The sequence below is a fragment of the Chanodichthys erythropterus genome, chromosome 10 (genome assembly GCF_024489055.1).
Source record: "Chanodichthys erythropterus isolate Z2021 chromosome 10, ASM2448905v1, whole genome shotgun sequence".
Lineage (NCBI taxonomy): Eukaryota > Metazoa > Chordata > Actinopteri > Cypriniformes > Xenocyprididae > Chanodichthys > Chanodichthys erythropterus.
Window position 1 is genome coordinate 23,299,959 of NC_090230.1, and position 14,487 is coordinate 23,314,445.

The window sequence follows — 14,487 nt, forward strand, 5'->3', positions numbered from 1 at the left end:
GCCGCAGGATGCAGGAGGAACTCCACAGGGTTCGCCGTTACGGGGAACTGAACTGAGGAGCGAAAACAGTGCTCGCATTCCCTCTCCCGAGGGAAATGGCACAGCAAGCGAACACCCATGGCTAACTACGAGTAGAAAGCACACGGGTGGACACCGGTTCCACTCGGAGGTTATAATACCTCGCGAATGTGTTTGGTGTCGCCCAGCCTGCAGCTCTGCAGATGTCTGCAACAGAGGCTCCGTGCGCCAACGCCCAGGAGGAAGCAACACCCCGAGTGGAGTGAGCTCGCAACCCGAGAGGGCACGGCTCGCCTTGGGACTGGTACGCCAAGGCGACGGCATCCACTATCCAGTGGGCCAACCTCTGTTTGGAGACAGCCTTTCCCTTCTGCTGACCTCCAAAACAGACAAAGAGCTGCTCAGAGCTTCTAAAGCTCTGCGTGCGGTCCACGTAAACGCGCAGAGCACGAACGGGACACAGCAACGCAAGGGCTGGGTCTGCCTCCTCCGGGGGCAGTGCTTGCAGGTTCACCACCTGGTCCCTGAAGGGAGTGGTGGGAACCTTGGGCACATATCCAGGCCGGGGTCTCAAGATGACTTGAGAGTAGTCCGGCCCGAATTCCAGGCACGAATCGCTGACCGAAAATGCTTGCAGGTCCCCAACCCTCTTGAAGGAGGCGAGCGCGGTCAGGAGCACTGTCTTAAGAGACAGATGTTTCAGCTCGACTGACTCAAGGGGCTCGAAGGGAGCTCCCCGAAGGCCCAAGAGGGCGATGGAGAGATCCCAGGAGGGAATGAGGCGAGGCCTAGGGGGATTCAACCTCCTGGCGCCTCTGAGGAACCTGATGATCAGGTCGTGCTTCCCTAGTGACTTGCCGTCGAGCACATCGTGATGTGCTGCGATGGCGGCCACATAGACCTTCAGGGTGGAAGGGGACAGCCTCCGTTCCAAACCCTCTTGAAGGAAGGAAAGCACAACACCGACCGGGCATTTCCGGGGGTCCTCCCTGCGGGAGGAACACCACTCAGCGAACAGACTCCACTTCAAAGCGTAAGCGCGCCTCGTCGAGGGGGCTCGGGCCGAAGTGATGGTGTCGACTACCGCGGGCGGTAGGTCACTCAAGTCTGCCGCGTCCCGTCCAGGAACCACACGTGGAGGTTCCACAGGTCGGGACGTGGGTGCCATATGGTGCCCTGCCCCTGAGAGAGGAGATCCTGCCTCAGGGGAATGCGCCAGGGATGGGCTGTCGCGAGGAGCATGAGTTCCGGGAACCAGGTCCGGTTGGGCCAGTACGGTGCAACTAGCAAGACCTGCTCCTCGTCCTCCCTGACCTTGCACAGTGTCTGTGCAAGGAGGCTCACTGGGGGAAACGCATACTTGCGTAGGCCCCGGGGCCAGCTGTGTGCCAGTGCATCCGTGCCGAGGGTCCCCTCGGTCAGCGAATAAAACAACTGGAAATGGGCGGATTCCAGAGAAGCGAACAGGTCCACCTGTGCTTCCCCGAACCGGCTCCATAACAGCTGGACTGCCTGGGGGTGGAGTCTCCATTCCCCCGGGAGCGTGAGCTGTCGTGAGAGCGCGTCGGCCGCACGATTGAGCTCGCCCGGGATGTAGGAGGCGCGCAGCGACCTGAGTCGGCGCTGACTCCACAGAAGGAGATGGCGGGCGAGTTGCGACATGCGACGGGAGCGTAGACCACCCTGGTGGTTGATATACGCTACCGCCGATGTGTTGTCCGTCCGGACCAGTACATGCTTGCCCTGCAGCAGCGGTCGAACCCGGCGCAGCGCAAGGAATACTGCCAGCAACTCGAGGCAGTTGATATGCCAATGGCGATGGGATCCCGTCCAGGACCCCGACGCCGACTGGCCACTGCATATGGCACCCCAGCCGGTGGCAGAGGCATCTGTTGTGACAACAACATGCCTGGACACTTGCACTAGGGGCACCCCGGCCCGTAGAAAAGCAATGTCCGACCACGGGCTGAATGTGTGGCGGCAACTCGGTGTGATGACCACACGGAGTGAGCCACGGTGCCATGCCCACCTCGGGACCCGGTCGTGCAGCCAGTGCTGAAGCGGTCTCATATGAAGCAATCCGAGCGGCGTGACCGCGGCTGCGGATGCCATATGCCCCAGGAGCCTCTGAAATTGTTTCAGTGGGACCGCTGTTTTCCGCGAGAACGAGTTCAGGCAGTTCAGCACCGACTGTGCACGCTCGTTGGTGAGACGTGCTGTCATATTGACCGAGTCCAGCTCCACACCGAGAAAAGAGATGCTCTGCACGGGGCAGAGCTTGCTCTTCTCCCGGTTGACCCGAAGCCCCAACTGGCTGAGGTGCCTGAGCACCAGGTCCCTGTGTTCGCACAACTGCTCTCGTGACTGGGCCAAAATGAGCCAGTCGTCGAGATAGTTGAGGATGCGAACGCCCACTTCCCTGAGTGGGGCAAGGGTCCCCTCTGCGACTTTGGTAAAGACGCGAGGAGACAGGGACAGCCCGAAGGGTAGGACCCTGTACTGATATGCCCGCCCCTCGAACGCAAACCGTAGGAACGGTCTGTGTCGAGGAAGGATCGAGACATGAAAGTACGCGTCCTTCAGGTCGATAGCTGCAGACCAATCCTGGGTGTGAACACACGTGAGAATGCGTTTCACCGTGAGCATCTTGAACGGGAGCCTGTGAAGGGCCCGGTTCATGACGCGCAAGTCCAGGATTGGCCGTAACCCCCCGCCTTTCTTGGGTACTATGAAGTAAGGGCTGTAAAACCCAGACTTCATCTCGGCTGGAGGGACAGGCTCTATTGCGTCCTTCGCCAAAAGAACCGCAATTTCCGCCCGCAGGACAGAAGCGTTGGGACCTGTCACTGAGGTGAACAGAACGCCGCTGAACCTGGGTGGACGCCTGGCGAACTGAATCGCGTAGCCGAGTCTGACTGTCCAAATGAGCCAACGGGACGGGTTGGGAAGGTGTAGCCACGCCTCCAAGCACCGTACGAGTGGAACCATCCGGACAACAGAAGTACCCACGGGGGGGCAGCATGGAGCACTGTGGCCTGACTCGGGAGGCAGTGCGCCCCGAGGTCGAGGCTGTGAGTGGAGTCCACTCACATGGCTCCGAGTGGGCAGGGTGGCGTGGGAAGGCGGTGCGTTCCCGGGGCGCCAAGACCCTGCCCGTGGCGAAGGAAGGAACGGCTGAGAGAGAGGGAGCGAAAGCTCGCTCACCCCCAGCGCAGACCTTCTTATATGACCCAGAGGTTTTTGGAAATTGCTCTTGTGAAAATGTGGGTACCGCTGGCACTGGGGCCAGCGGCGGAACAGAACACAGGATTCTCCCCCGGGCCCTCTCCCGGGGGAAGGAGCGGTGCGGTCACCGTCTCCCACAGAGCAGTCTCCAAAAACCACCGGGTCTCCCGTCTCAGGGCCGCTTCTCGCCTTTCTTCTTCTTAGAAGAAGGCTTGGCGGTCTGGGCGGGGGGCGTGGTCTTCCTGCAGGAAGCTCGGGGAGGAAGGGACGAGTCCGATCTCCCGGAAGCCTTAGCCACAGGAGGACGCCCTCGGCGAGGAGCAGACGGAGGCGCAGCCCGTGGCGGATTGGTGGCATCATCACGCCGGGGCAGGATGTGTTTTATGGCCTCTGTCTGCCTTTGCACTGCCGAGAACTGCTGAGCGAAGTCCTCGACAGTGTCGCCGAAGAGGCCGGCCTGGAGGATGGGGGCGTCAAGAAAGCGAGCTTTGTCAACCTCCCTCATCTCAGCCAGGTCCAACCAAAGATGTCGTTCCTGGACCACCAGGGTGGACATCGTTTGACCCAGGGCGCGCGCCGTGACCTTCGTCGCCCGGAGGGCGAGGTCGGTCGCCGTGCGTAGCTCTTGCAGCAACCCTGGATCAGCACTACCCTCGTGCAGCTCCTTAAGAGCTTTCGCCTGATGGACCTGCAAGATGGTCAGGGCGGAGGCTGCCTGTCCAGCAGCTGAGTAAGCCTCGGCCGCGAGAGCGGCCGTGGTCTTACCCGCGTTGGACGGGAGACGCGGACGGTTCCGCCAGGTGGCCGCGGACTGCGGGCACAAGTGCACCGCAATCGCACGTTCCAACTGCGGGACCTCCGCGTACCCCTTGGCAGCCCCACCATCGAGGGTAGTGAGAGTGGAGGAGGCAGAAGAACGGTTTCTGGCCGTGTGAGGGGCCATCCACGTCTTCTGGAGCTCCTCATGCCCTTCCGGGAAGAAAGGCACTGGGGCGGGACGCGGCTGAGAACCGCGCCCCTAGCCCAGAAACCAATCATCCAACCGCGAGCGCTCAGGACACGGTGGAGGGTTCCACACGAGACCGACGCCTGCGGCGGCCTGGGCAAGCACGGCCGCCAATTCAGAGTCCGCCTCAGACTGAGCGACCGCCCCTGAGGGCGGAAGCTCGAAGTCTTCGTCTTCCTCTGAACCAGCAAACCCACTCCCCGATGCAGCGAGCGACATCTGATCCTCCTCCGGAGCGCCGAAAGTGACACGAGGCACCCCCGAGGAGGGCCCCGCGGCAGCAGCCGGCAGCTCGACGGCACATGGCATTGCAGAGGAGTGGGAGGTTTGTGGGGACGGACCCGACAAAGTAGCTCCCACTGTAACCCTCAGATCTCCCAGAGTACTAACCTGGCCAGCGGCCGCTACAGCCGCTGGCGCTGGGGTAGTAACAGAGGGGACTCTCATTTCTGTTAAAGAAAGAGAGTCGCGATCTCAATGCCAACATGGACATGCTCTCGCAATGAGGGCATGTACCATCCACGAGCGCTGCCTCAGCGTGGGGTTTCCCCAACACGTGAGACAGTGATCGTGGCCGTCAGAGGAAGTCAGGAAACGTCCGCATCCAGAAACACACGGACGAAAAGACATCTTGAAAAAGACGCTGATCGCCCGTGCTTGCTCTTTTAGAATACCTCACCAACCGAAGCACACAGGGATGAGTGCAGCACCGTCCTGTGGGCAGCGCACCGTCACACCCACCGCTGAGCGTGCCTTCCCAACCAGCTGGAGAGATACAAGCAGCCACCAGAGAACAGACAGTAAAAGCAATTAAAATTGCTGTTTTCAGGACCGAGTCCTTAGCAATTAAAATTGCTGTTTGCTCTCTTAGTTCAGAAATTCACTCTTTGAGGAGGTGAAAGGATGATCAGCCGATCGGCTCCGAAGCAAAAGTATGAATGAAGGTGAGTATGCCGGCCCTATTTATACCCGGATGCCGGGGGAGGGGCCCGGCATGTAAATCTCACAGGCCAATTCCCATTGGCTTGTTTTGTATCCTTGGAGGTGATTGGGCTCCCTAGCGAGACCCCATTACGTCAGTATCGACGTAACGTCGAACGTGACTGACTGAATGGGAACTACTATTAATATTGTTTTTAATCATTTATAAGTGATATATAATTGTTCATGAAGGCTGGAAATGAAAAATGCCTTATATTCAGGTGTGCAGAATTATTAGGCAGGTTTGCTTTTACAGGCAAAATGAGCCAAAAAAGAGATTTAACTCAGACTGAAAAGTCAAAAATTATTAAATACTCATGAGAAGGACGCAATACTAATGCAATACTAGAAATTGCAAAGTTAAAGCATGACCAAGGGAAAGCAAAATGCTCATTGGGTCAGCGGGGTCATACAAAATCAGGTGGAAAAGAAAAGACACATGTTAACTGCAAAAGAGTTAAGAATTAAGGTGAAGAATTAAGTGTGAAACCATCAGGAACCCTTTAGTCTCCAGCGCCACCATTTTCCAGAACTGCAACCTACCTGGAGTCTTCAGAAGTGCAAGGTGCCAGGATCTCAGAGATTTAGGTTAGCTAAATAATCCTAAAAAATGACCCACACTTAATAAGAATCACAAGCTGAAGTGTTGTGAAATACATGAAGACTGGGTTTTTATAGGCTTTATAGACAGACAGCTTGAGAGTGACTCCTGAAGGACCAGCACCACATCCTCTTGTACCACTGTTTGAAGAATTTATCTTCCAGAATCTGGCAGTAAAGTGTGGGAGTTCACTTTTAGTCCCTCTCTAATCCTGAAATATCCGTCTTGCAGAGATGGACTAAAAATGATCTTCCAAAACTTACTACCAGATTCTGGAAGATAAATTCTTCAAACAGTGGTAAAAGAGGATGTGGTGCTGGTCCTTCAGGAGTCACTCTCAATCTGTCTGTCTATAAGGCCTATAAAAACCCAGTCTTCATGTATTTTATAACACTTCCGCTTGTGATTCTTATTAAAAGCGGGTCATTTTTTAGGATTCTTTAGCTAACCTAAGTCTCTGAGATCTTGACACCTTGCACTTCTGGAGACTCCAGGTAGGTTGCAGTTCTGGAAAATGGTGGCGCTGGAGACTAAAGGGTTCCTGATGGTTTCACACTTAATTCTTCACCTTAATTCTTAACTCTTTTGCAGTTAACATGTGTCTTTTCTTTTCCACCTGTTTTTGTATGACCCCGCTGACCCAATGAGCATTTTGCTGTCCATTGGTCATGCTTTAACTTTGCAATTTCTAGTATTGCATTAGTATTGCGTCCTTCTTGTGAGTATTTAATAATTTTTGACTTTTCAGTCTGAGTTAAATCTCTTTTTTGGCTCATTTTGCCTGTAAAAGCAAACCTGCCTAATAATTCTGCACACCTGAATATAAAGCGTTTTTCATTTCCAGCCTTCATGAACAATTATATATCACTTATAAATGATTAAAAACATTATTAATAGTAGTTATTAAGATCGATGTGGATTGAAATTGGTAAAATGTGCTTGGAAAAAAAATATGATCAGAAAGTCAGCTTGCCTAATAATTCTGCACACAGTTTAGTAATTAAAATTGCTGTTTGATCTTTCTGAAAGAATGAATTATTTAAAGGATGATTGGAATGAGCAATCGCTGTCACAACCGCTCTGCCCCAAAGCAAAATATGAAGTGAGTAATGCCTTTCATATTTATACCCGTATGCCCGGGTATTTGTGATTTGGCATTCAAATCTCACTGACCAATATACATTGATTCTTTTAGTTACCACTTGGAGGTGACTGGGCTCCCAGGCGAGTCCCCATTATGTCATTATCAACGTAACATCGAATGTGACTGACTGAATGGGAACTAATGTTAACAGATGCTGCATTTGATTAAACAAAATCAGTAGTAAATGTTGAAATTATAACTTAAATTATTAAATGTTGTACTAGTGTTGTTCATCATTAGTTAATGTTAACTTATGTAGTTTACTAATGTTAACAAATGAAACCTTATTGTAAAGTGTTAGCAAGTCGACAATGTGTCTGAGAACAACAGACATAAACACATTTGTCCCAGTGAACAAACCAAGAGTGACATTAACACTGAAGAACCTTAACGATTATGTTAACTTAATGCGTAAAGATTTTCAACCTTTGTATTGTTACAATGTTGGAAGTGTATTTAAATGAACAATGTGCCTTTCTCTGTGTTACCTGCACTGGATATCACAGTTTGTTTGTCAGCAAAAGTCTGCAGGATGATGCAAAACATTAGTTGATCATCATAGATCTGAACTATTGACATTTCTCTTTCTGTCTTCAGTCTGTGGGATTGCAGTATTACAGAGAAACAGTGTCTCATCCTGACTTCAGCTCTGAAATTAAACCCATCACACCTGAGAGAGCTGGACCTCAGTAGGAATAAAATAGAAAACAAAGGAATGAATCACTTATGTGATGTACTGAAGGATTCACACTGTAACCTGGAGAGATTGAGGTGAGAAACATTCACATACAATAATCAAAATGCTTAAAATCACTTCAACAGTTTAAACTAAAACATTTTATACTCAGTATCTCATGATGAGCTCTCTTTCTCCTAATGTAGGTTAATACGCTGTGATATGACAGATGAAGGTTGTTCTGATGTGACTTCAGCTCTAAAATTAAACTCATCACACCTGAGAGAGCTGGACCTCACATGGAATAAACTAGGAAACTCTGCAGTGAAAAACCTCAGTGATCTACTTATGGACCCACAATGCAAGCTGGAAAAACTAAAGTTAGTATCATTATGCTGCAATTTAGTCACTAGGGCTCAATTATAGCAGTGTACTTCATTAGAGATCTCCTATTGGTCACATTTTATGTTTTTGTTTAGTAAGTAATTGTTTAATTGCAAGCATCTTATACAATGTACTGATTGTGTACATGCATAAATCTGTTTTTACAACAGAGAAACATTATTTTACAGCATAAAGAAATACTGTGACTGAGTTTCAAAACGGACTATAAAACTAAATAATCAACATAGATCCGAGTCATTTTCCTTTCTCTTTCTGTCTTCAGTCTGTGTGAATGCAGTATTACAGAGAAACAGTGTGTCATCCTGACTTCAGCTCTGAAATCAAACCCATCACACCTGAGAGAGCTGGACCTGAGCAGGAATAAACTAGGAGATTCTGGATTGAAAAACCTCAGTGATCTACTGATGAACCCACAATGCAAGCTGGAAAAACTACCGTTAGTATAATTATACTATATAATTATATATAATAATGCCGTTACTATGTGATTTAAAGTTTGCTGTTTAGTTAATTTTAAGACAACAGGGCTCAAGTTACATTGTTTATGCCGTAGCGTTGCATATTCTTTTCTTTGCCATTGGTTACAATTAAAATTAGATGTCTAACAAGTAAATAATAGCATTTAGAGCATTTGATAAAATATACTGATTGTGTACATATTTTTCTGCAGAAATATCATGAGATTTGCATCTGCTGCTACAATAAACTAATTAGATAAAGAAACTGTTTTAAAAATTAAAGAGAGAGAGAGAAAAAAAAAAACAGTTTCCATCAGACTGTCACAGTTGGTAGCAAACACCAGGCGAAACGAAGGAGAGTTGAAGAATACAGGCTTTAATGATAACATGTAGAACTAACACAGCCTTACACTGATGAGAATGGACGAGGAATGAGGATGAACACAGGGCTTAAATACATGTAGCAAACAAAGGGAACTTAAAGTGATGAGATAATAGGACACAGGTGAAACAGATGAACTAATGAACAGAACGGGGAAACTAGGTCACAGGGGAAAATGGAAACATGAGGATTTGTTCGCCCCCTTCCGGATAGGCGTGTCCTCGCGCTGTAAGAGTCCAACAGAGGAGGGAGGGAGGGGGTTCTGGAGGAGGGCGGAGTAAAATAAAGACACAAAAGAAAAGAGTCCATGGAACAGAAACTATAGTCCAAGGGGGCGTGGAGGGTGGGAGGAGCCAGGATGGCGATCCACGGCGAAGTCGAGGGAGGGAGGAGCCATGGTGTAATACTCCTCGACGAAACCATGGGGACGAATGATGGAGATGAAGCCGATGGAGAAGGAGCCTAGAGCACAGATGGATGGCCGACGACCAGGCACAACACTGCAGGCTTCGGAGGCCGCGAGGGAGGCGTGGCAACGATACCTTGAGGAGGAGCCGGGGTGCCAGAGGTCTGAGGTGGAACCGGAGTGAAAGAAGACAGAGGCGGAACCGGAGGGAGCCGTAGGGGTGGAGAGGCGTCGTGTAGCAGACAACTCGTAAGTCCGTGGCAAAGGCGTGGCGACGTCCGTCCAAGGTGTAGCCGGAGGTTCAAGGGAGCCTGGTGTAGCCGAATGAGGGGGGGAGGAGCCATGGCGGAGGAGTCTGGACGACGAGCCGAGGTGGACTGGATCGGAGGCAAGAGGCGGAGCTAAGGGGCCCAGGTATCCAGACGAACGGCTGGCCCGAGGTGGATCCACACCGCAGAGGGCTGGTAGAGGAGATACTGAGGTGCCAGCGTGAGACAGCGGCGACTGGGCAGAGGAACTGAATGATAACTGGAGAGGAGGTGGGCGAGGGAGGTTGGGAGGGAACACAGTAGACACAGAGCTGGGCGGAACCAACAGGGAGACGGACAGTTCTAGGCTGGACGGGACCAGCGGGGATACGGGCAGTTCTAGGCTGGACGGGACCAGCGGGGATAGGAGACACAGGGGATCCTCCTCTTCACTACAGTCCTCATAAAAAGAAAGCAAATAGTCCAGCGCTTGCTCACCCTCTGTGGTGGGAATGTGGGCGGGGCTCCATCCCCTCAAACTCCACAAGGACTCCCACGTTGGCGCACGTTGTAGCCGGCTCACACACCTGGTCAGACGTCTGTCCTTGGGACTCCAGTTCTGAGGCGACGTGGCGCTCGGTCCCACTTGTCAGCTCTGGCTCATTCCTTGCGGCAGGCTGATTACCTCCATATGCGGTGGGCTCTGGCTTGTAGTCCGTGTCACTGGGTGAAGGCAGGCTGAACTCTGGATGGGGAGCGGGGCTGGTGACTTCTTCAGTGATGTCGATGGTGAATGGAGAATCACAGTTCACTAGCACCCACTCCATGTACTCAGCGAAATTCCCCCGAGGGACTGCTGCTCCTGGTCGAGGTATAGCAGCTGGACAGCCAGTAAGTCCATATCGGTATAGGTCCGGTTTTCTGTCACAGTTGGTAACAAACACCAGGCGAAACGAAGGAGAGTTGAAGAATACAGGCTTTAATGATAACATGTAGAACTAACACAACCTTACACAGACGAGAACGGATGAGGAATGAGGATGAACACAGGGCTTAAATACGTAACAATCAAAGGGAACTTAACAAGGTGATGAGATAATAGGACACAGGTGAACTAATGAACAGAACGGGGAAACTAGGTCACAGGGGAAAATGGAAACATGAGGATTTGTAACAGACAGAACTAGTGTGACACAATTACAAGTAGATTGTGGGAACTATAGATTATATGACAGACTTCATGCCAACTGTAGCACTTTAATAAGGATGATCTTCATAGATCTGAGCCATTTTTTTTTCTCTTTCTGTCTTCAGTCTGTGTCAATGTAGCATTACAGAGAAACAGTGTGTCATCCTGGCTTCAGCTTTGAAATCAAACCCGTCACACCTGAGAGAGCTGGACCTCAGTGAGAATCAAATAACAAACACAGGATTGAAGCACATATGTGACATACTGAAGGATTCACACTGTAAACTAGAAAGATTAAGGTCAGTAACTTTCACATACAAGAATCAAAATCACTTCAACAGTTTAAACCAAAACAATGCAGTCAGTATCTCACAATGAGCCTGAGCCACATTATTTTTGTTTGCAATTCTTCAAATTAATGATTTGTAAGATGATCTGTTTGTTTGTCTCTTTCTAGCCTAATGAACTGTGGCATTTCAGATATTTCTTCTTTAACTGAGTCTTTGACAAACACAAAAGCACTGCAGTTCTTAAAAGAGCTTAATCTTATAAACAATAAAATAAGAGACTCAAAGCAGCTCAGAGATGTGATACAAGACTCAAACTGTAAACTGAGGTGAGTTACCATTACTTTGTGATATTAAAGATATCTTCTTTCACCTCTGATATGTGAAAAAATTCTGTCAACTTTTTGTGAAATTATTTGCACCTAAGTGTTTGTTTCAGAATTAAATGTAAAGTTGATTAAAATGTTTAACACAAAGGAGGAAGGAGAATAAAGGCACACTGTCACAGCTTTATACAACAACACTGCTTTATAAATTGTATCAGTAGTAGTGAATCATTTCAATGTGAAAATAGTCTTGGTCAGATTGTAGGAAAACGCTGGAAAATCAGTGCAGATTCCATCTTCAGCTTACTGCCGTTCAGCCTCACATGATCATCGTCTTTGTCTCTTGTGCGTTTACTTTGACAAGCAGCATGTCACAGTACTTTACACTTACTTTACTTTCAGTTATTTACTAAGACCACTACAAACATGTTTGAACTGGGGGACAAACAGATTTAACTAGTAGAAATTTAAATGACAGGGTTTTTTTTTTTTTTTTTTTTTTTTTTTTAGTATTTGCTCCTTGTGGTTTATTACATAAGCCATTCACTCAGCTCCTTTACAGCGACTCAATATGAGTCACACAAACAGACAAACGTAATTTGTGTTCTAAATGTATTATATTTAAAATACCAATATATATGCAAGATCATGTAATGATCTGGAATGGTCAGTAATTAATCTGATTATAGGAATTTAATGTAACTTCCCACTGAGCAAATTACGTCCAGAAGACGTCTTTTTCAGGTCTTGTCTCAGGTTGAAAAGACGTCCACTGAGGGGCCAGAATGAAAGTTTTTATGACGTCTTTTTTGGACGTCTTCTGGACATCCGATATAGACGAACACGCAGAATCACCAAAGGAGAAAAATCACAATTTTTAAGCCACCATCGTGGAGATGAGTGTTTGCTTTAGTTGGGCTCTTGACCCTTGACTTTTTATATTAGAGTTTGTTTGGGCAGTTAACTGAGTCATAACAGCCAGACAAGTAAAGAAAAATGATCATTATTAGACCTGAATCACTGAACTCATTTAGAGCCCAATCTCTGAGTTAGATTTACATTATTGATTATAGCAGCACTGTGATTCTACAGCACAAGATCAGCTTTATCAATATAATCTGAAGGATTTCACAAACAGTTGTTCTGAGCAAAAAAAAAAAAAAACATTTCTCTTAGGCACACACAGACATCAAGAATCAGCCTGTGAATCTCAACAACGGTGACAAGCAACATATTCTGATCAACAGATCAACTCTGAACATTAGAAAACAAGCTACTAAAAAGTCACATAAACAGAACAAAATAAAATATGAGAATAAAGGAAATTACTAAAACAATTAAGCTCATAATTTATTCATGCAGCAATGCATGATGGGAGCCATGGATGAATTTTGATTGGTTGCTCCCAGAATGCACTGCAACATGCTTTTTGATGGTCACCACTGTTGAGATTCACAGGATGATTCTTGATGTCTGTGTGCGCCTAAATTAGAAGCTTTTTTTTTTGTTCAACACACCTTTTCTGAAATCATGTGAATCAAATTGATAAAGCTGATCTTGTGCTGTAGAATCACCGTGATGCTGTAATCAATAATGTAAATCTAACTCAGAGATTGGGCTCTAGATGAGTTCAGTGATTCAGGTCAAACAATGATTATGTGAAAACATAACCAACACCTGATCATTTCTCTTTACTTGTCTGGCTGTTATGACTCAGTTAACTGCCCAAACAAACTCTAATATTAATAAGGCAAGGGTCAAGAGCCCAACTAAAGCAAACACTCATCTCCACGATGGTGGCTTAAAAATTGTGATTTTTCTCCTTTGGTGATTCTGTGTGTTCGTCTATATCGGATGTTCAGAAGACGTCCAAAAAAGACGTCATAAAAACTTTCATTCTGGCCCCTCAGTGGACGTCTTTTCAACCTGAGACAATACCTCAAAAAGACGTCTTCTGGACATAATTTGCTCAGTGGGTTCTTTTTACTCAAAATATTGTAACTAATTCATACTTGTTCCACTAAACACTGATTGTTTTCTCTTCTTTTCCACCTTACAGAGATGATAGAGAACAATCACCAGATGTCTATGACAGAGAGCAGTCCCCAAAACACTCTGATGGTTGCTTTATATCATAGTTTGAAAGCATCATGAGAGGAGCAGTAATTATCCAGTAATCCACAGAAGGGCTTGTGTCTATGAGGAGAAATAAATGTGTGATAAATGTGAATTTATACACTATAATTTATACATGTGTTTTACACTTTTTATTATTATTATTATTATTATTATTATTTGAACATTAAGGGAACATTCCATATTTATAATTTTGGTAATGTTACGTTCAATAACATTATGGGAATGTTGAATGTTTGAATGTTCTCTGAATATTCTAAAACATGTAACATTTAATCCTTAAGGGTCCTTCGGGACATTTGTTTTTACTTTTTTTCCCCAAGATATTGAAATTGGATGTTTATTGTTAGAAATAAATGATTACTCTGTCTCCTACTTTGTCTTTTCCTTATGGTCATATTCAATAAAAAAAATGTATAAATAATGTTTTTAAATTTGTGCTAACATTTGAGAACATTATTAAAGACTAGATAACTTTGATTACCAGTTAAAGGTGGGGTAAGTAGATTTTTAAAAACGCTGTTGGACATTGTTGATATTTGAAATCAACCCAAACAAACCCACCTCTCTCTTCATTGCTCTGCCTCCAAAACACACCCTCCAATCCTAACCACCCTGCTCTGAGTCAGTCTCGAGCCCCGGCCCGTTCGCTGCTGATAGGCAAGGGGAGTGCACTAACAATGTCGCTAAACACCTCATTCTCTAGCAGTCATCAGTGTGCTGTAGTTTACCTGCACAACTCTGGCCACTGTTACACATGCAATGCGAGTGGATGTCTGTTGATCACAGCTGATGCACAACAAAATGCTTCATGAAAAATAAAGTATAGTTGATTGACGAATGACAAGGAAACACTCAAAATGAACGTACAGTACACTAGAGTAAATGCAAACGATTTCTTTGTTTGTGGCAAACAGCACAAACGGTAAAGTGGAATTAAAGGTGCTAAAGAGGATGTTTTGTTTTATACATTTATGCAATATTACTTGAAACTGTCTT

At 47.1% G+C, this 14,487-nt stretch overlaps 1 protein-coding gene across 7 annotated transcripts in view; it reads left to right on the top strand.

Annotated features, from left to right (window-relative positions):
- LOC137027960 (NLR family CARD domain-containing protein 3-like) overlaps window positions 1–13,868 on the top strand; it is a 64,092-nt gene extending 50,224 nt beyond the window's left edge. For all 7 annotated transcript variants that reach the window (XM_067396603.1, XM_067396602.1, XM_067396604.1 and 4 more), the window contains 6 exons: window positions 7,573–7,746; window positions 7,858–8,031; window positions 8,319–8,492; window positions 10,865–11,038; window positions 11,197–11,355; window positions 13,412–13,868. In XM_067396603.1, coding sequence (XP_067252704.1) covers window positions 7,573–7,746; window positions 7,858–8,031; window positions 8,319–8,492; window positions 10,865–11,038; window positions 11,197–11,355; window positions 13,412–13,490 — 934 coding nt within the window. In that variant the 3' untranslated portion in view covers window positions 13,491–13,868. The remainder of the gene's footprint in view (window positions 1–7,572; window positions 7,747–7,857; window positions 8,032–8,318; window positions 8,493–10,864; window positions 11,039–11,196; window positions 11,356–13,411) is intronic.
- Window positions 13,869–14,487: the final 619 nt, after the last annotated feature.